The sequence below is a fragment of the Acinonyx jubatus genome, chromosome B3, assembly GCF_027475565.1.
Source record: "Acinonyx jubatus isolate Ajub_Pintada_27869175 chromosome B3, VMU_Ajub_asm_v1.0, whole genome shotgun sequence".
Taxonomy (NCBI): domain Eukaryota; kingdom Metazoa; phylum Chordata; class Mammalia; order Carnivora; family Felidae; genus Acinonyx; species Acinonyx jubatus.
Window position 1 is genome coordinate 11794266 of NC_069386.1, and position 26277 is coordinate 11820542.

Genomic DNA, 26277 nt, shown 5'->3' on the forward strand with positions numbered 1-26277 from the left:
CTCCAGGCAGGGGTCTGGCCCCACTCCCTGCTCACCCAGGACCAGAACCCTGGGTTGACTCCACCGATGTGTGGGGCTCTCGAACCCCTTCTCTGCCCTCAAGAGAAGAGCAGGTAGGTGGCATGGGTGTGGGTGTTCATCTGGGAACTAGGCAATGGCAACTACCTTCTAGGGTGTCGTGAAAATTGTCAAGGCAATTGCAAGACGCAAGGTCAGGTTCATGTGTAGGTATTTCATCTTTAGGAGGACCTCATGGTTGAGAGGGAGCTGAGGCTGAGAACAATGACATCTCGCCCTTGTCACATGGTCAGTAGGTTTGACCACTGCTTTGGACAAAGCAAACTCATCTGGCCTGGGGAAGGTTCTGGCTCCTGCCAGAGGGAGGCATCAGGTGAGTCGAGATGGCTTCAAATGTGGAAGAATCCATGGGCCATCACAGCACTCCTCTGGGCAAGGATGAAATGAGGCCAGGTCATGTGCCCTCGTTGGCCTCAGGATCTAGGCTGCCTGGGACTGTGTCCCCTGATCCTAGAAACCCCCACACTTCCACCACACCATGCCTTGTATATCCACCACTGCCATCTCTTAATTAAGTCCATTCTGCTGGAACTTTCTGAGAATACTCCTTTCTGTTCCTCTCCTTCAGGGTACTAGGCACTTCCCCACGTCCTAGGCAGGAAATGATTAAATGGTCAAAGGTGCAGAAAGCCCAAAGTTAGCTAAGAGGAAGCTGTTGAAACAGGTGGTGGGGTCCTCAGCCTACACATTCAGGAGGTGGCGGTTTCCCAGGGCAACAAGCGCCTCCATGGAATTAGAGGTCCTTGGACTCCTGATTAGGGCGTGCGGGGTTCCCACTGACCCCTGGCCAGAACACCAAGCTTCTCTGGCCCAAGTAGGAGCTGGATAAAGAGCTCTTCAATTCTTTCTTTCTTCCTTTTTCTCTTTCTTTCTTTCTTTCTTTCTTTCTTTCTTTCTTTCTTTCAGAGAGAGTGAGCAAGCCAGGGAGGGGCAGAGAGAGAGAGAGAGAGAGAGAAAGAATCCCAAGCAGGGTCCATGCTGTCAGCACAGAGCCTGATGCAGGGCTTGAGTTCATGAACTGTGAGATCATGACTTAAGCCAAAACCCAGAGTTGGACGCTCAACCGACTGAGCCACCCAGGCGCCCTGCTCTTCAATTATTTCAGGAGTTGGACAGCTAAGGCTAATCAGACCAAAGAGATGTGATTTTAAGACCACACCTAAGAGACGAACACACGGAGCAGAGTAGGGTCCCCACCCACCTTTAGTGTCTGGTGGGAGACACAGAACGTGTGAGGCTACAGGCTGGGACTTTGCTTCAAGTGCCCTCTCTCCAGGTCTCAGCCTGGGGGCAGGCAGGACCAGGGGCTTCCCCCTGGATGCCAGCTCAGGCCGTGAACCCATGAAGGTGGTGTGACCCGTGGGATGGGAAGGGGAGGGAGTAAATGCTTGTCGGGGTCTATGGCTTGCTTGGGGAGAGCTCCCTATATTCTGTTATTCCTTGTACCGGTCTTCCCAGGTATCCCTGCGGGACAGCCACCACCTTCATAATGCAGACGAGGGGACTGAGGTTCCAGGTCACACAGCCAGCAAGCGGCAAGGCCAGGAGCAAGTGGCCTCCTTCTAGCCCACGGAGGCTACCAGCCAGGAGCCGCAGGGAGTTGATACCGCCCCTCCCAGGGGTCCTTGCTATTCTCTGAAGTTTCTGTTTTACAGTTTCAACACCGTGCTCCCCACCCAGATCAGAACTTCAGTCCGTGCACTGAAGTTGGTATTTGGGGTAAAGCCCCATCTCGGTCAGCCAGTTGTCCTTTCCCACGCACGTGGCCCAGGGTCACCCGGAGCCACGGGGAGTGTGGCCTTGGGCCTAGCCACCAAGTGACAACCGGTAGACCCCCCCTGCCAGTCTTACCAACCACAGCCCTGCCACCGGCTTGTTCAGCGACGGCATCTTCCCTTAGCTTTGCAAGTTTCTTCTACAAGGGCTGCACCCCTTAAACATTTGCTCCTGGGAAGTGTACGTCATTTAATTGAACAATTAAAGACAGTCCAGCTGCGTGTGGTTTCTGATGTGTCCCAAAGTACGATTTTTGTCCCCAAATAACGTGTCCCAAACCCACTGCTCCCGTGGCTCAGTAAGCAGCGCCACAGTTTACCCAGGCGCTCAGTGCCCACACCTGGTTTTCCCACTCGGCCAACCGGCCGGCAGCACCTCCATATTCTATCCCAAAGCAGATCATTCCTGGCGCCTCCGGCACCACCCTGGCCATCCCACTTCCCGCTAGCTTTGCGCTGGCGTCCCCAGCCTCCTCTCTCTCCCCCACCTCACCATGGCCGAGATGATCCCTTTAAAACCCAAGTCGGACACATGCCGCCCCTGCTCGGAGCTGCAGATGGCTTCCTCGGACCCCTGGCACAAAACATCACGCCCCCCTCTCCGGTCCGCCAGTCTGCGGTGCTCCCTCCCTGGGCCCTGGAGCCTCACCAGGACCCCGGTCCGCCCGCTCGCTGCGTCCAGCCCCATTATATTCTGCTGCCCCTGAAACTCTGCCGCTGCCGGGCCAGGCTCCTTGCGCTCCCTGACCTGTCTGCACAGAAGGCTCTCCCCGGATCTTGGCCAGGCTCATTCCCCAAATCCACCCAGGTGATCTGGAAAAAGGTGCCCCACCCCCACCCCAGATGGAGGCTCCTCCCCGCCTGCCTGCAACCCGGGTGGGCCTCTTGCAGATGAACCTGCTTCCCTTTCCTTTGTGGTGATGGTCAGCGCGGGACATTCGACTGTGTCCCTGTGCCGTGTAGTGACTGGTCTCCCCAGTGACAACGTGTGGCCTCTGCCGAATGCCCTCAGTGCCGGCGATCATGAAAGAATTATCCAGTGAAGGGGCGCCTGGGTCGCTCAGTCGGTTAAGCGTCCGACTCTTGGTTTCTGCTCAGGTCATGATCTCCCAGTCCCGTGAGTTTGAGGCCCGAGTCGGGCTCTGTGCTGATAGCGTGGAGCCTGCTTGGGATCCTCTCTCTCTGCCCCTCCCTCACTCGTACTCTCCCTCTCTCAAAATAAAACTTACAAAGTTTTAAGAACTGTCAAATGGATAAAGGAGCACCTGCCCCTGCAGTGGGAGAGGACCTCCATTTCTGGCAGCTTCTCTGGGCTGCGCTAGGGCCCAGGTGCGAGGCAATTTATGAGCATTAGCTCGTTGGATTTCGATAATGACCTTGGGAGGCAGGTACTCCTAATTCTGTTTTACAAATAAGGAATCTGAGGCTCCAAAAATCCGAGGGAGACCACACAGCTAGCGACAGGCAGAGCCAGTTTGGACGCCAAGTGGGCCCGCAGCCCAAGCCCGAGGGCCGCCTCCTGCTCCACGCCGCTGGCCGGCATCGCTCTGACGAGCCCCACTCGTGCCTGGCTCCACTGCTGCCGTGCCCAAGGGTCCCGGGAACTCTCTTCATCCCAGAACCTGCCCCCTTCGTTATACAGGACCCTCCTTTCATTTGCTTCCCCCCTTCCTTTCTCCCCTGTCTTCTCTCCTTACAAATTCTAGTCCGCCGCCCAACGTCTCCGAGTTTCTGCCACACATCGGAACGCCGGGACGCAGCGAGGTATCGCACCTCCATCCGCCAGCGCATTTCCCTCCAGGCCGGCTGGCCTCCGACCCACGGCCACAGAAGACGCCACGCTCCGAACCCGGCCCGCGGTGCAAGACGAAGCCTCTTCTTGGGCGTCTTTTAGCTGAAGACTGTGTTCCATATTCATGATGAAATGCAAATTTCCATGTTCATGGGCAACTACCAGCATGGCACTGGGAAAGAATTCCAGCTGGTTAAATTTAGGGGCCTGTCCAGATTCCAAACCAAGAATACTTTCTGGCAAGGGCCGTCACATTTTCATCTGATGGCGAACGGGATTTTTTATTTTCAATCTTGTGCGCCCTGGCTTCTCAGTAATCGGTTCTTCTGCATCGGCCCAGTGCCAGGGGCTCTGTTGGCCCCGTGTCGTTCCCTCCCGGCTGCTACTGACAGAGAGGCCTGTGGGTGCTGACAGTTCGGGCAACGGGGTCAGATGCATAGGTACGTTTGGTCTTGTTAGTCTGGTTCTTCCTCCCAAAGCCCACGAGTCCCGTGTTCCTTCTGGGAGCCTGTGTGAGAGCTGGGTTCTAGAAAGTTTTCCCTTCCTGCCTTTGACCTTCCTCTCCCGTTTGGACAGGTTACATGCTCATTCAGTGGATTCCTTCCCTCACTAGCTTTTCGGTTTGCTTCTCTCCCAAGGTTCCAAGGGTCTATGTGGCCCTCCCCACTCTCCTCCCATTCAGTGCCTCACGCGACCCCTCCTGCTCTGGGGAAACAGCGATACCAGCACTGGACGCCCCCACTGGACGCCCCCACGTACTTTGATAGGAATTAACCCTGTGTGATAGATACTCCCCACTTCACAGAGGCGGAAACAAAGGCTCAGAGAGGTGAAGTGACTTGCTCAAGGTCACAGGGCCAGGAAAATGGAGAGCCCAGGATGTGGCCTAGCTTAACAGTGCTGCTATCGTGCCTCATACTTGGCGTTAAGAGCAGACACAGGGCAAAACGGACCTAGGTGTATACGTCGTGGCCCTGCCCTCGCTAAGGACCCTAGGCAAGTCGATCCATTTCTCTGGAGTCTCTGTTTCTTTGTCTGTAAAATGGGCATGAATTTGTTCCTGATTCATTGGGTAGTTTTAAGAGATGAAATGTGATGACAGCCAGCGGTGAACCTGGTCCCCCAAGCCTCGGTCCCCTCTGTGGAGCCATCACTGCGTACCTGGGCTATGGGAGTAGGGGACCTGCAGGGAGGGTGGCGGCCGAGAGGGCGTCACCCTGGATCTGAGGCCAGCCCACCCAACCTCGCGCCCCCCACCCCCTTCATGTTCCTCTGCCACGTGGCCATCTGTCTCCAACACTGTTCCAGCCTTACCAGGGCAAGAAAACTTGGACGCCTCAAGCCCCGTAAGAAGAAAAAGTAATTTTAGAGAAGTAGGGGGCCTGTGTTAAACTACTCTCCCCTTCACCAGCATGCACGACTGCCGCGTAAGCGCATGCGCACATACGCGCTAAGCCCCACCCAAATGTCCGCACGGTGAGGGGACGCCCAGCAGGGTGCCCCACTCGCCACCCCTGCAAAGGATCCAGTCTATTCAGAAAGCAAACTCCAACACGCAGTCCAAAAGGAAATAACAAAACAAAAAAAACCCAAACTTTACTTGCATTTAGCCGTTAATAAATAATTTACAATATGTACATGCGGTGACACTCTACACAGGTCGCAGACACAAGGACGCAGTGAGGGGTCCCCACTTCCAAGCAGAACGCGATCAAACACAACCAAAATAAAGTGCTTCACTTTTTACTTCCGACATAGGGACCATCTAAAGACCAGCAGGGCGGGCCGGGGCCGTGCCTCCCACCCGCCTGCCCTGCCCGGGGTTGGGCAGAGAGAGGGGACCTCTTGGGGAGGAGGCGGGGAGCCTCCCGGGCCAGTGTATGAGAGGTCCCTGGGGAACAGCAGAGGGGCCGGACAGTGCGGGGCTGCGGGAACCGCCCGCCGCGGGCACCGCACCCTCGGGCGTGGAGCCCAGCCCGGTGTCGGTCCCTGGGTTCTCCGGAACAGCAGCAGAGGCGGGACCGGTTCGGGGCTCCTCGGATCGGCGGCCTGGGCTGACAGGAGGTGGGCGCCGGGGCTCTCGGAGGCAAGCCTCTCCTGGTTTGTGCGGCCATGGGCTTAAGGGAGGGGACTAGAGGGACGAGACCGTCCAGGGACGCTCGGGGCAGGGAGCGTCTGACCCTGACCGGCAGACCCCGCTCCTCTCCCCAGCACGCAGACCTGGGTGGACGGGCGGGCGGGAGCAGGGCTCCGGGGGAGCAGGTGAGGAGGACGAAGAGAATCAGGGCAGGCCAGCTGGCCCCGTCCACTGCACCTCCTGCCCACGCCCTGCAGCCCACGCTCCCCAACCCAGGAGGCTCTTGCCACCTGCTGGAGAGAAGGGAACAGAAATCGAGGTGGGGGCGGGGAGAGTTCTGTTTAGACATTTAGAAATGAGGACGAGACCTCCTAAGCACGGTGGAGAATGGGGGACGGGGAGGGAAGGAACCAGAGGAGGGCACTTGAGCCCACGAGTGGCGTCAGCTGCAGGCTGTCAGGCAGGGGGCCTGGGAACCAAAGCAGGGGCAGAGTGGCCACACTGCACACGGTCTCCTCGGCTCACAGGGAGGCCATGGGCGGGCAGGAAGGCACCAGGTGGGCACAACCTCTCAGTCAAAGGGTCACGATTCCTGGGGGTCGTCCTAAGGCCCAGGGGGAAAGGAGGCCCTGCCTGGGGAGGGGGTCCAGCCTCTCGGATGCCTCAGCCCCTCAGCTTAGTGTGCACGAGTGTGCTCGTGTGTGTGTGTGTGTGTGTGTGCGCGTGTGGCGGGCGTGGGCAGCAGTCAGCTGGGCCTGTTTCAGTGCATTGCGGGGTGGAGGGGGCGGAGGAGCTCGACTCTGATCGATCCCAGTGTCTCTGGCAGGGCGGGGTGGGGGGCTTCGGCCCGAGGGGCTCTGTTTTGCACATTCATACTGCGGGGCGGTGGAGGGGAGCGGCTCCCCCTCTCACACAGCTCTATTGTCACAAACATCACAGCACCGGTCACCACAACCTCTCGCGGCCTCCCCGCCGACGACAATGACGCGTTGCAGGCAGAGTAGGGGGGAGGCCGCCCCCCTGCCCCAGCCCTTGCCGGCCGACGGCCCAGGGCAGCTGTGAGGTAACCCTCCACAGTCCACTGGCCAGCGGCCGCCTCGGCTCCTGACCCCCCCCACCCCGGGAGGATGCCCTCCCTTCCCCCGACAGCCCCGGTCTCCCTGCAGCCGCTCCCCCCACCCCCCCCCTCCCCCGGCTCAGGGACAGGCAGCGCCCGCCTCTCTGCCCTACGCGGCGACAGCCTCCAGGACGGCGGGGAGCAGCGTGAGGAGCAGGAGGCTGCCCAGGAGCGGCCGGGGGGCGGGGGGCAGCCCCACCGCGGCGGCCCGGCCCGGCGGCTCCCGAGTCCTCTCATACAGGTGAAGCCTGTCTTTGTTGGAGTGCAGCATCTTGACGTCCTCCAGGGCGTAGTAGGCGGCCAGCGTGAAGTTCACGTCGCCCGTGGTGAGCAGGTCGAAGACGCAGGCCTGGTAGTAGAGGTCCTCCACGGGCAGCTTCTCCTTGCACTTGGCCACAGCCGTCTCGTACGGGAAGGTGTCGGGGGCTGCGGGCGCGGGGCTGGCGGCGGCCGGCCTGCGGGTGCCGGGGCCCTCGGCGTTGGCGCGGAAGGCCTGGAAGTCGATCTGCTGGTTGAGGGGGCAGCCGCGCAGGCAGAGGTAGAGGCCCTGGCTGTCCCGGTCCTCCACGGCGTTGACCACCTCCTCCGGCATGCGGACGGCGAAAGTCAGGTATCGGCCCACCTGGCGGACCACGATGGTGGTGCCGATGTACTTGGCCTGGATCTCCACGTGCTGGCCTGACACCTTCTCCGTGATCTTCAGGCTGTTGGCTCCGTGCTTGTCCCCACCGTTCTTGGAGCCGTCGGCGAAGGCGGCCGGGAGCTCGTCCATCTCAGCCTGGTACACCTTCTGGTCCACGCACTCCTGGAAGTTCTTGAAGATGATGGTGAGCTGGGGGGGAGGGGGGGCAGGAAAGGGGTGGAGAGAGGGCGTTAGGCGGTGCTGAGATGGTGGCGGGGGGGGGGGGGGTCAGAGAGGAAGGCCCAGCCCCATGCTGGCGATGCTGGGGACAGGAGGAGCCCCCAAGATGCCCCGATTGCCCATTTTGGTCACCTTTCGGTGCCACCTGCCTTATTATGCACTTAGTACTTTTCCTTAAAACAACTAGTTTTACTGTGAGACAAAGGGGGGACAAAAGGAGAGAGGGAAACCAAGAAACAGAGTCTTACTAGAGAACAAACTGATGGTTACTAGAGGGGAGGTGGGTGGGGGGATGGGGGAAATACGTGACAGGGATTAAGAGGACACTTAATAGGGCATCTGGGTGGCTTAGTCGGTTAAACGCGCAACTCTCGGTTTTGGCTCAGGTCACAGTCTCATGGTTGGTGGGTTCAAGCCCCACGTTGGGCTCTGTGCTGATGGTGTGGTACCTGCTTGGGATTCTCTCTCTCTCTCTCTCTCTCTCTCTCAAAATAAATAAACTTAAAACATTTTTAAAAAAAATTAAAAAGAATACGCTTATCATGATGAGCACTGATTATAGAATTCTTGAATCACTACATTGTACAGCTGAAACTAATGTAACACTGTATGTTAACTATACTGGAATAAAAATGAAAAACTTTGGGGTGCCTGGGTGGCTCAGTCGGTTAAGCATCCGACTTCGGCTCAGGTCATGATCTTACAGTTTGTGAGTTTGAGCCCCGCATCGGGCTCTGTGCTGACAGCTCAGAGCCTGGAGCCTGCTTCGGATTCTGTGTCTCCCTCTCTCTCTGCCCCCCGACCCCTGACTCATACTCTGTCCCTCTCTTTCAAAAATAAACATTAAAAAAATTAAAATTAAAAACGAAGTAAAAAAACCCACACTTGTTTTACTGTAAAACAAAACAAAACAAAACAACTGACTTAGAAGGGGAACTTTAGATCACTACCCTAAATAGGACACCAGATCATTTACTACATAGAGAGATGAACCATAAAAAGAAAAGCATAGCTAATTAAAAATAAAAGTTCATTATCTACTATAGTAGGCTGAGTAATGACCCCCAGGATATCAGGCCCTAATCCCCGCAACTGTGAATGTTACCTTATATGCAAAAGGGACTTTGCAGATGTGATTATGTTAAGGATACCGAGATGGAGAGGTCATCCTGGATTATCTGGGTGGGCCCTAAATATAATCACACGTATCCTCCTAAGAGGGAGGCAGGGGGAGATCTGACCACAGAAAAGGCGAGGGCTCTCTCCACGGAGGCGGAGACGGGAGGGATGGGACCACAGCCCAGGGGTGCCGGCAGCCACCAGAGGCTGGAAGAGGCACTGAACAGATTCTCCTGGGAGCCTCTAGAAGGACTGGCCCTCCTAACACCCTCGTGTTAGTCCTGAAAGACTCATTTCAGGTTTCTCGCCTCCAGAGCTATGAGAGATAAATCTCTGCTTGTTTGAAACACTGAGTTTGTGGTATTCGTTACAGCGGCCGTAGGAAACGAATACGGTCCACAATCATCTAGCACAATCTTTCAAGCCGCCGGCGGACCTGCAGCCAAATTCCTTCGAGAGGACTGTGAGCCACTGGCTGAACATAACCGAGAAAGAATGAGCAGGCAGAGGCCAGCAGAGGCTACTGTGGCAGGGCTGCCCCGAGGGCCACCTAGCTGGGCCTTGGAGGTGAGCAGGAGGAAGAGGAAGTGGAGGAAGGAAGACGGGGGTGGGGTTCCATGCTGAGCATGCAGCCCTGGCCAGGGCCGGAGGAGGAAGGCCCATTTCTGCTGGTGCCTGCAGCTGGGGGGTGAGGGGCAGCTGCTGGAGGAGAAGCAAGTGGCTGGGTGGCTGTGTGGCTCCACCAGTAACTGTCCTCCTGGGAACCACAGACATGGGCACTGCCGCTGGCTGCATCTGCCGTGCTGGGCCCTGTGTGTATGGCTTCTAGCCCTGTGTGTCACTGCCAGGGACAAGGACAGGACCTCCCATTTATGGTGCGGGAAATTCAGGCTCAGAGAGGTACAATGGCTCACACAGGCAGCAAAAGGCAGAGGTGGGTTTAGTCTCTTGGTTTCCAGCCCCTGGGCTCTTTCCAGCCACAAGCCCGCAGGGTGGGAGGCCTGGGAGAAGGAGGAGAGACAAACGGACGAGGGAGTGAGTGCTTTCCCCGCGTTGTCCTGGGTGAGGTGCTCCCTTCCCTGCTCCTTCCTGCATGGTCCCAACCGGGAAGACGGCATGGGCTGGAGACATGAGTCAAATCTGGGAGAGCAACCACCACCCCTCCTTCATTCCTGTTCCCAGGTGCCAGCTTTTAACCACTGGTGGCTCCGGGTGCCTCTAAGGCCACTGCCCCCTGAGCCAAGGGCAGCTGGAACCCGGACTCCAGACCAAACCCAGGGAGGCAGGTGGGGTCATGGGGCAAGATGGCACCCAAGGCCTTTTGGGGCTCCCTGCTTACCCCCACGCCTAATCCCTGCCCTACCCCTGGCCACTATTCCTAGAACTTGTCCCTCCCTTCTCCCCTCCCCAGCCACCAAGTCCCAACCTCCTGCCCCTCAGGAGCTGCCCTCCTCGCCAGCTGAGGGGGTAACACACCTCAGAGGGGCCGCGGGTCCAGGGGGCCCTGGTAAGAGGCAGGCCGCTGCTGACAACACGGACGCCCTGGCTGTGGCTGAATTCTGTGCCTGGCACCCTGGTCGACGTGGCAGCGGATGACTGCCTAGGGGGGCCCTCGGGGTAGAGGGTGGGTGACGCTGTGAAGCACTACGGGAGTTTCTGGTCAAACAGTGGGTGTAGGACAAGGGCGAGGCCCAGGCACGTTAGAAACCGCAAGCAGGTCCTACCGGCAGGGGGAGGCAGGACAGCTGTGAAGGACCTCGGCTCAGGCTGAGGGGCGGGAAAGGCCAGGGCTGAGGGCGGGGTCTGGAGCCGGCCCCAGGCCAGACGGTGCGGCTGCAATTCCGGGGGTGCGGGCGTGGCCCTGGGGCACAGACAGGAGGCTGAGGGGGACGCGGCAGAGAGCCATCAGCCTGGGGCCTCAGGAGCAGAGCTAGGGGAACAGACTAAGGACTGGACGGGGTGGCCCAGGGGCCACAGAAAGTTCTAGGCCGGGCAAACCAACACGGTAGCCAGGGCCCAGCTGGAGGTGTCCAGGGCGGTCTCATCGCTGCTCTGTGGGCGCCCCCACACTGTAAAGCATAGGGGTGACCAGGCTGGGAGAGCAGGAGGGCCTGGGCCTTCAGAGAGAAACTCCCCCTTGTCACCCCAGTACTCAGAAAGGTGAGGAGAGATGGACAGTTGGACTTTTGGGGGCTCCAGGCTCTTGGGCCTTTGTGGGCCCCTTCCTCCCTCCAAAATACTAAAACTACATTTTGTGACTGCATTGGGATCCAGGCCAAGACAGTCTCGGTTGGCTTATGCTGATTTTCTCCTTCCAACTTTAAAACAAATGAAAGCTTTCTCGCGGGTCCCCGGCAGTCTTGGGCCCTCGGTGCTGTGCCTGTGGGGCCCGGGGAACGGTCAGGACGGAGGGGGGCACATTCTGCTGTCCACACGGGACACGAGGAGGGGCTGGTGCTCCCAGGCTGGAGGCTGGGGACCCGGCCAGAGTCCGTGGAGTGCCGCACCAGAGGCCCGGCTGTGCACAGCCCATCGGGCACTGGCCCCCAGTCCCCCAACCCTCCCTCTGAGGCCACCGCCTGGTCCCGGGAAGCAGCGCACTTCTGGTTTGCTGTGGGATGTCAAAGGTGGCCATGGCTTCTCCATCCTGCTTTGAGCCCTACTCTCTGAGCCCCGCGGGGGCCTCGGCCACTGCCATCTGCCCTCGCCGGCCTACCAAAATGGCGACCTCACAGTTCTACCTCCTGCTGTTTCCTTCTCTCCATCCCGCGGCTCCCGCCCTGATGTGGAGGCTGCCTGTGGGGGGCCGGGAGGTGCAGCCAGGGTGGTCTGGACAGTGGGTGGTCCTGCCATTGGGAAGGGGGTGAGGGACGAGGGGCTCTGGTGTCCCTGCCTGGTGTGCTGGGGGGGGGGGTGGGGAGGGGGGTGCTGTTGCTTTCCAAGTGCCATCAGCCTCCTGGAACAGGAAAGGCTGGTTTCCCTCTAACCGTCATCTCTCGTGGAGACAGACTCCTGGAAGGCTGACAGGCTGCTAGACTCTTCTTGGTACCAGTGCCAGGGACTCAACCACAAGTAACAGCATGAAGGGGCCTGTCGAAAGCCGGGCGGCTCGCTGCCAGCATGGCCACGGGTGCGGCTGCCACTCCTGTCTTTGCTGCCCCCCCTGCCCAGAGGGGTCTGAGCCCCCCCTGCCCCCCCCCCCCACACCAGGCCTGGCACTGGGAGCTGTATCCACATGAGGGGGCTGAATAGTCCAAGACCCTTGTCCTCAAGGAGCTCACACTCTAGGGGTGACACATCAAATAGATGAGTGAGGCAGTGGGACACGTGGTAAGTTCTAGAGGGGAGGGGGAGGGCAGAGCAGAGACCCCAGTTCCTCTCCTCCCTGAGCCTCAGTTTTCACATCTGTGCAATGGGGTGCTACCAGCACAGTGAAGCTGGGGGCTGGGCACAGAAGGAAGCCGGGGGAAGTGGGGGCGGGAAGCTGGCTAAAATGTCGGCTTGAGCTGGAAAACCCTACATCTTGATCACCTACGAGAACACGGGGCCGGGCTGGATGATGCTTGTATCACAGGAAACGAGCCAAGGCCCTCTGGGTGAGGGGTGGGCCGAGAACAGCGGGTTCAAGTGGGCAGAAGAGACAGGCAGAAGGCTCTCGTGGGGAGGCACGAAGGCCCCTCAGAGGTAACAGCCTCTTGGCTTCCGCTGCCTCCCCCGAGGCTCCAGGCTGCCCTCCCATCTCTCCCTCAGGCTTCTGCTCCCGTCCCTCCATGCCAGGCTCCGCAGAAGGGCGTGGAGGAGGCCCCGCCCAGTGCTCTGGGCAGAGCCGGGGGCACCCAAGGGCCTCGGCATCCTGCACCCACCTCAGGCACCCCTCGGCCAGCTTTGTTCTCCATCCTCAGCCTGGGAGGTGCCAGGAGGGGAGGAGGCACCTAGCACCGAGGCTGCCGCGAAAGGGGTGTTTCGTCAACGTTTGCCGAATCAATGAATGAACAAAACCAACACACCTGCGTGGCGGAGACCTAAAAAAACAGGCGCGGGCAGGCCCAGGGCGCTGGAAACCGGCCACTGATGTTTCTCAGCCGGGTACCCTGTCTGCCCCGAGGCCTGAGACAGACTGAGCCCGTCACAGCCGGGTGTCCGGCCAGGCCTCCTGCTGCCTCCTGGCTGATGAGGGCGTAACAGAAGGTGCCTGGGCTCTCAGCCTGCCGGATGACCGAGGTGACCCTAGGTCACAGCAGAAGGGGGCTGGGTCAGTCGAGCTCTGCTGTAGAGCTCCCTACTTTCTAGAACTTCCATGCCCGGACAGGGCGAGAGGTGCTCCCATCCCTGTCCGGGCACCTCTCCCGGCCACAGGGCCCAGCGGGCATCTGGAGCACGGTGGGCGTCTGAATAGACAGCACACAAGAACGAATGGGCGACTGATCCACTTGGTCTGGGAACAGCATCGCTGGGCTCGGGGTCCCAGCGTGTGCCAGTGAAGAACGGGGGGTGGCATCCAGGGGTTCTAAGCCCAGGCACGTCACCCCAGCCTGTACGACCCAACGGGAAGTGGTCCAAAGGCTCTCGCTCCAGCCTGTCACGCCCCCCTCCCCCACCCCCACGGGGCAGTGGGGAGCAGAGGCCCACGATTCCTCCCACAATTCTTCCCAGGTCTGTGCTTGGCTCTGTTATCACATTTGGTGCTCACACCGCCCTGGGTTAGGAGGGGCAGGGCTTCCAAGGCCCGCGTCGCTCTCACACCCTCAGACTCCCCTGTGTGGCCCTGCCAGGACGGGACAGGGAGGCGAGGTCCCCTCCCGCGGGATGTTTGCTGCTGGATTTAGAAGCTGCAGCCTCAGGCTCCTGGCGTTCATTTATCTTGGCTCTAGGGAAGGAGGGAGGTGGGTAGGTGCAGGGGCCGCAGGGAAGGCGGCTGGGTCCTTGACGTGGGCCCTGCTGTCCATGGAGGGCTGAGAGGGCGGATGGGGTGGAGAGGGCGCTGGCCACAACCCTGCCGCCCACTAGGCTTCACGGCCTGGTGCCAGGACCCTGCTAGGGCAGCCACGGGGCAAAGACCCACTTGTTGCCGCCCCTGCAGATGGGCCCGGGAAGAGACCCTCTGGAGGCAGCAAGGGCCACCGGAGCAGGGGGAGATGGCGGGAATTTTCCTGGCTGCCAGGTCACCTCACTGTCCTCCTCTTGGGCGTGGAGGGACAGGAAGGAACAGAAACGCCCTTGTGGACCAGCTGGCATTGCCCAATGTGCCGCCTTGCAACGTGCTCTTCCTAGGAAAACAGACTCACTGCCAACCCGGAAAGCCCTGGGGGCTGCGGTGGGCCAGGCCCTGAGGAGGCACACGTATCCCCATCCCCTGGGCTCCCAGAGCCCACCAGCCTCCTGGCCTTGAGGCTGCGCCCCCTGGCCCAGTCTCAGGAGGAGGCCACGGGAGACTCTCTTGGAAGTGGGGAGGGGAGGGAGGGTCTGTGGAGGATGGGGATGTCCAAAGGCCTGGGCCACAGGCCACATTTGTGGCTGCTTCTGGCTGTGGCCCTGTGAGCAGGACTTGAATCTTGCCACCCAGATACTGAGGCCTCCTTGGGTCAGAAGACGACCGGCTCTCAGCGGCCTCTGGGGCTCCAGATGGTTCGGAAACGCCTCTCATGGCAACGAGAATGTGGCCGACTTCTAGAGCCACCCGGCCCAGGTCAACGCTAGCTCGCTGTTCCCAGCCGACTGCACTCTGGGTGGAGAGGCGCATCCCATTTGGGGGCTGGCCCGAGGGAGGAGAGGAAAGCTGTGTGGGTGGCCCCTGGGGTGCTCTGTGAGCTGCTTCTCTGTCCTCACCTGTTCCACCTCCCCCGGTTCCCAGACCCCACCGCCCTCTCTGCTCTGGAGCTGCGGCCTCTCCATATAGGCGTGGGGCAAAGAGAGGGCAGGACGGTACCCCACAGCCCTGCTGACCCCATCAGCGTCCTATAGCCCTGGCCCCCAACCCGGCGTCCCTCACCTGCTCCACGAGCCAACACTGGGGGCTTTAAAAAAAGAACACGTGCCTGACCCAACCCAGAGATCTGGTGTCACACAGGCCTGGAGGGGGTGGGGGTGGGGCCAGAACCACCATCTTCTAAAATCTGTTCATGCTGCAACAGTGCAGCCACGTGAGACGCCCCGGGCAGGACCGTCACCTCCAGGGGCTGGTCGGGGACACTTGTCCAGGGCGGACAGGAGTTCACCCTCCTTGAGAGTGATGATGGAAACATACCTGTAGAGAGGCTCCTCTTTCATTGGGTTTTAATACTGGGATTCTACCACCATACAGTCTGGGGGCAAGAAAGGAATATCCCAAAAGTCCGAAACCGAGTACCCTGGCGAGTGTTTCTAAAATTTGTGGACAAGTGGCAGAGTGGATGGGGGCACCACCTGCTTCGGCTCAGGTCATGATCTCCTGCTTCGTGGGTTCGAGCCCCGCGTCGGGCTCTGTGCTGACAGCTCGGAGCCCGGGGCCTGCTTCGGATTCTGTGTCTCCCTCTCTCTCTGCCCCTCCCCTGTTCACGCTCTGTCTCTCTCTCTCAAAAATAAACAAATAAATAAAAGTTGTGGACAATAACCCCAGGAAGAAATCCACGTTAACAGCCGGACCCAGCATTTGCACTGACACGCATACATGCGTGCACACATACTGAGCTTCCTGAAACGTGTCCCCTTACCACGTACAATGCATTCACAACCTGCCTTTTCTATCGGTGTTGGGTTATGCCATCTTGTTCTACCCTGCCCAATTAAAAAAAAAAAAAAAAAAAAAGGTGACATTTGTATGCTGGTTCCTGACCCCAGAAAACTGATGTCACAAGCCCCTGGTGGGCAGTATCCGGCAGTTTGAGAAATACCAGACTCCAGGCAGCATGAAGAGGGGGTTCCTGGTTGGTTTATCTCAGGACAAAGATTCTCTGGACATTCCTAAGTCATCAGCCCATTTACTGAAAATAAGAACACTGGGAGGGTGCAGGAGGTGTCTGGTCTGGGCCCTGGTCACAGCAGGGACACCTACGCCTCAGCCTCAGCTTACCTTGCTGGTGGCGGTGGCGGCCGAGCCGGGCAGCACGGGCGTGTTGGTGACCTGTACGTTCAGGTAATTGTTGTCGATGAGCGGCCAGGCGCCCTGCACCTTGCAGGTCTGGAAGCGGTCAGTGAAAGTCCTGAGGTGCGGGTCCCCGAAGAGGCCGCAGTGCGTGTAGTTGGGGGCCGCCGCATGCTTGTGGAAGCTCTTCTCGTAGTGGCAGATCTCGGGGCTGTCGGAGCGCTCCTGGCTGTCGCCCGGCGGCGGGAGGGTGCGCAGGCGCGGCTGCGACGTGGGGCCATCCTTGGAGCAGTTGTACTGGCTCATGAGGTCCTCTATGCCATGGACGGCCGAGTGGTAGGCCAGGTCGCCCCGGCAGGTGCGGGCCGTGCGCCGCGTGCACAGGGCGTAGGTGCGCAGCGCCGCGCAGAACTCGGGGGCGTCGTCCGAGGTGGGGGAGTGGCTGCCCGCCGTGGCGCTCCAGAACTCAGAGTTGCACTTGAGGATCTTGCACGGGGACGTGGCTGTGGGGAAAGGAAGGGACACGCCGTCAAGATCCCTGGGCGAGCTCCGCCCCCTCACCCCTGGGGGCCAGCGCCGCAGGCACACGCACAAGGACATCCCTTCCCAGGGGGCGCCACCTGCGCCGCACGTTTGCACGCAGAAGGCAAAGAGTCCCCGCAGGTGGCAGGGCAGTGCGCAACCTGCCCTTCCCAGACTTCCGCCTAGAATGACCCTAAGTGGCCAGGCGTGCAGACCAGCCTGCCACCAGGGCCGGTGGAGGCCCCTCCCACTGCCCCCAGCCTGTAAAGAGGAGTGGTCAGTGTTTCTGGGCAGCAAGACTTTGCGAGCTCACAAAGCCACCCTGCCGCCTTGGACATCTGCTGATGCTTTCACAGAGATCCACAAGCATTTTGGCAAAAACAACAGAAATTTGGCTGGGAATTAAGCCCCACTATTCAGTATATGGCCTGGCCTCTGCTACTGTGTGACCTCGGACAAATCACTGGACGTCTCTGTGCCTCATTATACTTCTGTAGAAAACGGGATGATGGTAGCATGTACCTTATGAGGCCGCTCAGAGTGTTACGGCACTAAGGACGGCACTGACATAGATCAGAAGCTCCATGAATGTTGGCTAGTTGACGGTGAGCTTTGGTCACAGAAGACCCGGTTACCGTCACCCTGTCTGCAAAGCAAGAGTAGCTTCCCTGTTGGTCGCCACAGTTCCATCCCTCCTTTATCCTGCTCAGGAGGGGACGCTGGGAAGCAACCGACAGTAATAACCTTGGATCTGCCTTAAGTTGTGTTTTTAAAAAAGTCACTGACAAGCTTTGAGACCTTAGTGATAATCAGCTACAAAAGACCGCGCCTGAAAAACTGGGGCTTTGACACACCTGCGTCTTGTACCTGGACACGTAGAACCTGCCCTTTCCCGGCCTCCCAGATTCTTTTGCACAGTCTGTAGTGACTTCAGTGGCCAGGCATGCAGCCCAGCAGCAGGAGAGAACATTCTACGCAGCCTCTAGCAGTGAAAGGGGCTGGGGGACCAGCGGAGGTGGGGGGGGGAGGGGGCAGCTGCAGCCCAGGGCTGGAACGATCAGCAGAACGGGGCTGTTGCTTCAGCCAGTCCTGCCCAGGCCACTAGCCTGGCTCATGAAGAACCCTTGGAAAACTGTTTGCTTCTCTGGTGCTGGCTTCTGACCTACAAAATCAAGTTGCAAATAAAACCTGGGACAGAAATACGTGGGGGAGGCACCTGAACAGCTGTCCTGTGCGTGGGCACCTGGATGGCCCATCTCTGGGAGATCTGCCACCTCCATAGGCACCTGCCTGGAGCTGAGGCTGACCTGGCCAGGTCACACACCTGGGTACGAGCAGCCAGCGCTTGTCCCGAAATTCAGGCCCCTCCCCTAACTTCTCCTGTGTTTGTCACACTGCCGGCCAATTCGGTTGTTTCAGGTGGAATCTGGGTGGGCGTTTTTTTTCTTTTGAGAAGTCACATATTTACTTCAACGTGTATGAGGACAGATAAAACCAACAGAATAGAAGAGCCGCGGATTTTCCATTTTAATAGCTTTCAAGTTGAAGAAGTGTGCTGACTTAAGCAGACTTGGCTAACAACAGGGCACCTGGGGAACACGGGAAAAGCTGTGGGTGAGACAGCCACCCCACCCTGCATGGTCTCCCTCCCACAGAAACCTGCTCCTGGGGGTAGGTGTCCTTTGAAAGGCAGCTGGGAGAGTCTCCAGCCATGCTGTCTTCATATTTCTTTTTTTTCCAAGTTTTTTCTTAATGTTTAGTACTTTTGAGAGAGAGAGAGAGAGACAGAGTACCAGTGGGGGGAGGGGCAGAGAGAGAGGGAGACACAGAAACCGAAGCGGGCTCCAGGCTCCGAGCTGTCAGCACAGAGCCCAACGTGGGGCTTGAACTCAGGAACAAGGAGATCATGACCTGAGCCGAAGTCGGAGGCTTAACTGACTGAGCCACCCAGGCGCTCCTGCTGTCTTCGTATTTCGCCAACCTACGAAGACACCCAAGACCCAACCTACCCCAAATGCTAACGTGGCCTACGTGGGGGAAGGTAGAGGAGCCCCTCGTGGTGGAGGGGAGGGGGGGAAGGAGGGGGAGGGCTCCGCAGCGCCCGCTCAGGCAGCCTCACCCATTCCGGGTGTGCTGACCCGAGATGCTGCTTTCTCAGAATCCTGGAGACATGGCATCAAAGACAACTGTCTGAATGGGGCACAGGCCGCTGCTGAGTGGCAGTCGCCTGGGCTATGCCCACCGCTCGCCCACCAGCCTCGGGAGCCCGGCCTGCAGCCGGGTGTGGGTGCCCCTCCGGCCCTCACCGTGCCCAAAGCGGAGAGAGGAGACCCCTAGCCCCTTTATAACCAGACCACTGCGGCCCGAGCACGACTTGCACCGGCCTCAGCTCCCGCCGAAGCTGACCCGGGACGGCAGAGGGTGAAGTCACAGCTACTCAGTCTCGGGCCAGGGCCTCACTCCAGCTAGCCCTCCCGGCAGCCCCGAGGCCAAAGCCAGGCTCAGCACGGCTGCTTCTCTGGCCCGAGGCCTCCCTGAAGAAGCTGAAGCAGGACTTGAATCTGGCCTGTTGGGCCTAAGAGCCCACACAGTGGGCAGTTCCAAAAGTCATCACATAGTTACCACGTTCACGACTGCCCCCCCTCCCCAGTCGCCGAGTAGGTCAGGGGCACGCTTTGCCGCAAAGCGACCCTCAGCCTCTCCCCGAGGACCCCACCAGCTGGCAGACCCGTGATCCGCAGGCTCTCCGTGGCCTTGCCCCCAGTTCCCAGAGGCCACAGCTCAGGGTACAGCCCACAGGCTGGGCAGGGGCTGGAAGGCAGGGGTCAGGAATGGGGCCTAGGGCAGGACCAGCCCCCACACAATGTGGGATAGGCAAGGTGTCTCACTCCTGACTGCCACTGGTGGCTCTAACCCCACAAATGGGGGACCCCCCCCCCCCCAGGGGTGATGAGAGTCTGGTATCTTCACAGCCTTGAAAATGGCCCCGAGCAGGGTCCCGGCTGCAGAGCTCTCCAGTGTGTCTGGAGTTCATGCCTGAAGTCCTACCGAGGTGCCCCGAAAGGGGGTCCCTTGCATGTTCTGGGGTCACCACAGATGTGGCCCTTACTACTCTGTTCAGAGCAGCGTTCCTGGGATGACGCCTTGCACCCCAACGGCCTGGGCTGGGGCAGCAGGGCCTCCGCGGGCCCCATGTGTCTGTCAGGGGCCCAAGGGAGGCCCGTGCTGCTGGTCCGCAGGCCACACTTCTTTAGAGTTGGGCCATTTTCTTTTCAAACGGTCACAGAAGGGCCAAGCTGGAACCCCGCTGGAGACGAGCCAGTCTGGAGTGTGTGAATGGGGCATTTCCTTCGGGTGGGAGGGGGCTGCAGAGGGGGACAAAGAGAAGAGACAGCTCTCCCAAAAGGAGCAAACCCTAAGCAGCCCGGGACGACCCCAGGCCCCCAGCCCTCGGAGACCAGGCCTTTCACCTCTCAGTTCAAACTCCGAGGGGCTCCTTCACCTGCTCCCCTCCCCCTCCCAGAGCCGCAGGGGAACAGGGCCACCCCGCCTCCGCCCTGAAGAGCCAGCTCCGCCCACCACCTGTAGGGGGCGACCCTGAGGTCATTCTTGGGCTGCCCTTGCACCCAGGAGCTAGGCCTTCCACCTGAGGCAGGGTCCACACAGAGGTGACCTGGGACTCCTCCAACCCCTCCCTCCCGCTAAGTGCTGCCCATCCCAATTCTCAGCCATCTGCAGAATGTTCCCGATGCTATCACCCGGGACTAGGACGGAAATGCAAAGGTGTGAGGGTGACAATGGCCAGATGGGGTGGTGGGCAGTGGGCACTGGAGGCAGAGTGTCTGGTTCAAAGTCCCGCTGTCCCCTGCCAGTAGTTGTGGGAAATCGGCTCTACCTCTGTGTCCTTATCTGTGAATCGGGGGTAGCAACCGCCTTAGAGAGCTGCTGAGGGTTAAACAGGGTGCACGGAATCTGCCTGGGACCCAGTGGCCCTGACAAAGGTCCCAGAGGGAGATAAACATCGCCCCCGCCCCACCGAGAGGTAAGAGGTTAGAAGTCACAGGTGGGGACAGGAAAGGGACAGGAAGGGCACTGGAGCATCCCTCCCTCTACCCCTCCCTGGCCACCACACTTCCCAAGGGGGGCACCCAGGATAGCTTCACCGCCACCTTGCTCACCACCTTTCACCAGCAAGGGTGCTGTGGACTGAATGTGTTTGCCCCAAATTCCTTCGCTGAAGCCTCAACCCCAGTGTGACGGCACTTGGATGGGGGGTGATGGGCCTCTGGGGGATGATTAGGGTCAGATGAGGTCGTGAGGTGCAGCCCCCATGATGGGATTAGGGTCCTTCTAGGAAGAGACACGGGGGCACAGGCACACACTGTCACGTGAGGACACGGCGAGAAGGCGGCCGTCTGCAAGCCAGGAAGAGAGCTCTCACCAGAACCCGACCACGCTGGCACCCTGACTTGCAGCCTCCAGAACTGTAAGCCTTGACCCCCGTCTCTCCTCCCCTTCCTGGGCCCTCCCGCATCCCCCCTGCAGAAGCCAGGATCACTGGAGACGTTCGCGTGGCCAGGGGCCAAAAAATCAGGTGGGTTCCACTTCACCTATTCCGTTGTCCCTTCTCCTCGCAAGGACTTGTGGTCGCAGGGGTGACCCAGGCTGGGACGACTCTCCTGGCTCTTGAAGGCAGAGAGGGCATCCAGGAGGAAGAGACGAACCGAGCCCTCATCTCCTGCTGGCGTCCCTCTGTCCTGCCAGCCTCTGTGACCCAGTCTCCACGTGTGGCCCTTCCTCCTGCCACAGTCCCTTCCCCCCTTGTTGCCAAGGCGCCCACAATCCCTCTTCCACCCACTTCCTGGGAGATGGCGCAATCAGAAACTTTGGGTCCCGAAGCACAATTTCTACAAGTTCGCCTTTACTCTTGTTAATGAACAAACGCACAGACCTCGGGTTCTGTGAGACACAGAAGAACGAAGGCCCTGGCAATTTCGCCATCCAGAGACCAAACCGGGGCCAAGTCAGTGTCAACAAGCTGCCTGTGACAGATTTTGTGTCACTGGGCACTACCGAGTTGGAAACGGGGGCCCTCGCTTTGGGAGGCAGTAGTGGTGGGGAGGGCTTCAGGGGATGTGCCCTGGGGGCAGATGATCGTGGTCGAGTCGTGCAGTTGTGCAGCTCTGTGGCTGTGTGGCCACGGGCCACACGGCGCTGCTCTCTGTGCTGACGACATGCATCAGTGCCTCGATCAGTATACACTTCAGGGACCAGCGGAGCTGACGGCAGCAAACCCTGAGAACACTGGAAGGAAGCTCGGTGGAAGGCAGCTTTGTGTTAACTTTGGTTAAATGAGAATTTGTGGGGGAGGCTAAGGTCTCCCTAACAGCTAATGTGTACTGAGCACTTACTAGGTACAACGCATTGCACACGTACCTCCATTCACCTATGACAGCCCTAGGACGATCTGTTATCCCCATTCCACAGACAGGCAAACTGAGTCCTAGAGGCATTAAATAGCCCCCTCCTCCCAGGTGCTCTGACAGAGCCCCCCAGCCGCTTCCCCCTCCTCTTTCACCTTCTGTACCTGCGCGCACGCGCACACACACACACACACACACACACACCAGGCTGAGCCCATTTGCTATGAGGCCACAAAGACAATAAAGAGGAGGTTCTGCCCTTCGGGGGGTTGAGCGCGCAGGGGCGGTGCACCCACGGGTACAGCTAGGGGTGGACACACAGGCGGAGCCTCACCTCCAAGAAAGAAAGAATGGTAATAACGCCCGGACTTCCTGAACCTGTGTAGACTACAAATTGCTTGAAGGCCAGGCCCTCACTGCTATTCTGAATCAATGGGCAGGAATTTTATCCTCATTTGATAGATGCACATACATGTGGCTCACACCGCCACAGGCTTTGGGGCTCTTTCTATGCCTTTCTTTCTTTCTTAAATTTTTTTTTTAATGTTTATTTACCTGAGAGAGAGAGAGAGAGAGAGAGAGAGTATGTGAATAGGCAAGGGGCAGAGAGAGAGGGAGACACAGAATCTGAAGCAGGCTCCAGGCTCTGAGCTGTCAGCACAGAGCTGGATGTGGGGCTTGAACCTACAAACTGTGAGATCATGACCTGAGCCAAAGTTGGATGCTTAAACGACCGAACCACCCAGGCGCCCCTCCTTCTATGCTTTTCAAAGTGCGTTTGCCATGCCTATCTTGGGACACCAGCCAAGAATGATCCAGGTCCTGAAATCCCCAAAAGCAAAATGTTGTTTTCTTTGACCACGCCCAGTTCCTGACACACAGTCATCGCTACCTGTCTGTTCCCAGGGCAGTGACCACCCTCCAAGTGGATGGCAAGCCTTCCCTGCAGAAAGGCCTGCATGGAGATACCAGGAGCAAGTCCTCATGCAAAATGATCCCCCTGCCAATTGCTGGGTTTCCTTGGCTGCCCCAAACCCTTGGGGGACTCTGAGCCAGCCTTTCACACCTTCCTGAGAGTTTAAGGGCAAGTCCAAGTACCTCCCACCATAGATGGAGGAGCTATAGCTCAGGGTTGGGGGGTCAGTGACTGCCCGGGACCAGAGTCGGGGGCTCCCGTGCCCCTCTGCCTTCTCTCCAGGCGGTAACCCAGCTCTCCTGGGCCTGTCTGCCTCAAGTGGTCATGCATGAGCTGTCATTTCCTAGGGGTCACAGAAGGGCTTTAGGCATGCCAAAGCTGGACGGTCCCCACGGGTGGCGAGCTGAGGGGCCCTTGACCCCTCGCTGGAGTCATCCTGCCGCCCCGTATCCACTCCACTAAATCACGGGCTGAAGGCCACCCCAGGTCAGGGACCTGGATGTAATCTGGCCCAGCATCAAAAGGAAAAGCTTGTAGCCACAGTGTCACCTGCCAAAGAAACCACAGAGGGACTGATTTTTATGTACCGTATCTTAAAAAAAAAAAAAAAAAGGAAAGAAAAAAGCAGGAGACTTCGTTCCAGGCAGGAAACCTGGGACTTGTTTCTGCTCTGAACATCCAAGGAAGGAAGCAAGGAGAGGAAAGTGTGTTTGCAACTCACACAGGCAGAAGGGGAGGCCAGCTCTGCAGGGAGAGACACCCCTTGCCGCTTTTGGGGTGACGAGAAGGCCCCGGCTGCCCCCTCCCTGCCTGGTTCCTGCAGGTGGCAGAGCGGACCCTTCTGGCCCTTCTGGCTACCCCTGGGTGGACCCAAGACAGCCAATATGCACAGAGCCAGGGGAGGAGGAACCTGATGGGAAGTAAGAATTTCTCCTGAATTTCATTTCTATCTTAGCCACTCTAGTCCTCGGGCAAGGCTCCTCTGGGACCTGGGGCTCCACCTCAGACCCCCAGGGAAATGCAAAGGTGCCACACAGAAGAACTTTATGCTCCTTAGAAGCACAATCTGCGTTGTCTGGGTCTGACCCAGGCCTCGGGAGACTGAGAACTTCAGGATGAGCTAGCGGAGGACAAACCGAGGGGAATGCAGAGGCGAAGACAGTGGCTGGCTGGGACTCATGACAGGAAGCCCCTGAACTCCCTCCAGTGCCCCTGAGATGGGCGTGTTGGCTTTAAGGGTGGGGTGTAGGCAAAGCCTAGAGGGTGGGTGGCCCCTTGGGTCTCAGACGGCCACCCCGGCAAGCATTAGACCCATCTGCTTCCAACTGCAGTTGGGGCTGGAATCCCTTGCCTCTTTGTGCAACCTACTTAATCAAGATCACTTTATCTACTCAACACTTGGTGACCAAACTATGTTGGCTTCTCAAGGTGCCCCACGGAGTTTTAGAGCCCGGGGCCTGAGGCTACCAAGCGTCACTGGTCACTGGTTTCCACCTCCAGGCAGCTTCCACGGCAGAAGCATGGAATCTCCCTCCCTGTAACATCCCTCCCCGGTGGGCATCCGGCCTCCGCCACCACCAGAGATCTGCCAGGGCAGGGCTGGCCCCTCCTGTGCTAGACAGCTCCAGCTGTGGACCCGCATCTGCCTCCAGGGATGGCCGAGGGGCCTCCGCTCTCCTCTAGAGCCACACAGAAAAGCCTCAAATGTTTACCACCCTGCAAATTTTGCAGATGGCCCCTCAGCTCCCCTGGGTGTCCCCTGGCAGCTGTGGGCCTCACTGAACAGTCTGTGTCATCCATGGAGGGCCCAACTGAGGTGTCCCCCTCCTGCCCGCAGACCCCGCGAGTAGGGGTCCCTCATTTTCCACACCCTACTCTCAAAACATCTTGGGAGATTTTATGCCTTTTTATTTATTTATTTTTTAAGTTTACTCCCTTTTGAAAGAGATAGACAGTGACTGAGCGAGCAGGGGACGGGCAGACACAGGAGACACAGAATCCGAAGCAGGCTCCAGGCCCCAAGCTGTCAGCACGGAGCGCTCCATGCGGGGCTCGAGCCTACAAACCCTGAGATCATGACGTGTGTCGAAGTCAGATGCTTAACTGACTGAGCCACCCAGGCGCTCGACTGGATGCCTTTTTAAAGCCCCCAACCCAGTGCTCTGCTAGGTCTGCGGGGGAGGCTGGCGGCTTCCACGTGCCCCGACACCCCACATATGTAACATCTCACTCATTGGGGAGGTCGGCTCCAGACCTCCTCCTTTGTGCACGGAGACGTGCCAGCGAGAGAAATCACAGCCTCACAGCCTGCGCGACTGAATTCCTTTCCTTTAACTAGCGGCCCAGTGCCTCTCGGAAACAGACGGGGGCTGGGAGCTCGGAGTATCTGCTGCACTTACCCAGGCGGGAGGGAAATATTTATGCACCAGTGCGGCATTAGCTGCTTTCAGAGACCTCCTTTGAACTGTTAATCAAGCCCAATCTTTCAGAAGAATAGCCTGATTATTACCGCCCTGTTTGCATAACAAAGAAGCCCAATAAAACTTATTTCACCGTGCACCGAGGGGGTGTGAAGGATCGCCCTGAGAAGCGAGTCTCAGGAATGCGGCGAGCCGCTCCGCGGCCCGAACCCAGGAATAAAGACAATGCAATTTGCCACCAAGCCCAACAGACCAATAAATTACCCGCGTGCAAAGGGATTAGATCAGGTTTCAGTTGCTGTGCAGGAGGAGGGGCGGGGTGAGCCGGGAAAGGGGGAAACCTGCCTCCTCTTAAAGGGGTAAGGCTCGTTTTGAACACACGCCCCACGGTCAAGTTGGTTCTGTCCCACTCGGTGGCTGGCATGGCACCTGCCTGCCTGGAGTCATTTACTTGCTGGAAGTTCTAGACCCTACCCTGGGCTTCACGCTGTTCCTGCAACAAGCCTCAGGTGGTTTCTCTGCTCAGGTGGAGACGGCTAGCAAACTTCTGGAATGCGGAGCCAACACGTTGCATCTGAATACTGAGTCACAAGGAAGATGTAAGGGTGGAGGCACGAGAGGGGACCAGGGGCAGTTCAGCCAGGTCTCGGAGGGCCGGTGGGATTTGCCAGCTGAGGCGAGACAGAGATGCGGAAGCACAGGGGCCTCCGAAACGGCTGAGGTTGGCTGGAGGGGACACGCTGCTTGCATGCTGGTAGCCAATGTCGCTCAGCTCCAAAGTGCTTTCCTCCACTGTGGGGAGGTGGGGGGAGGACCGGAGGGACTTCAAACCCCTTTCCTCTAGTCCCCCAGCTCTGTTAGACTCCACCACAAGGGGGCGCTGTCCCCAGGCTGTTTCCATCACTGTGCTTTCAAAGTACCCTCCTCTAAAGACCTGGCCCCCAGCTTCTCTCTTCCTTTTGCCTCCCAAGCGAAGCCGCTTCCTACAATGTGTGTGTTCCTCTGTGGTCCCCAGTGGCCTTTCCGGTGCTCCCACAAACGCCCAACAATCCCCTACATGAAGGTCCCTCCGTGGAAATACCCCATGCGGTTTTGTTGTCCTGACTGGACCCTGAC

At 58.8% G+C, this 26277-nt stretch overlaps 1 protein-coding gene across 1 annotated transcript in view; it reads right to left on the bottom strand.

The window, feature by feature from the left end:
* Positions 1–5216: 5216 nt before the first annotated feature.
* RGMA (repulsive guidance molecule BMP co-receptor a) overlaps positions 5217–26277 on the bottom strand; it is a 47318-nt gene continuing 26257 nt past the window's right edge. The window contains exons 3-4 of the mRNA XM_027067974.2: positions 15869–16383; positions 5217–7671 (exon numbers count right to left, since the gene is read on the bottom strand). Coding sequence (XP_026923775.1) covers positions 6949–7671; positions 15869–16383 — 1238 coding nt within the window. The 3' untranslated portion in view covers positions 5217–6948. The remainder of the gene's footprint in view (positions 7672–15868; positions 16384–26277) is intronic.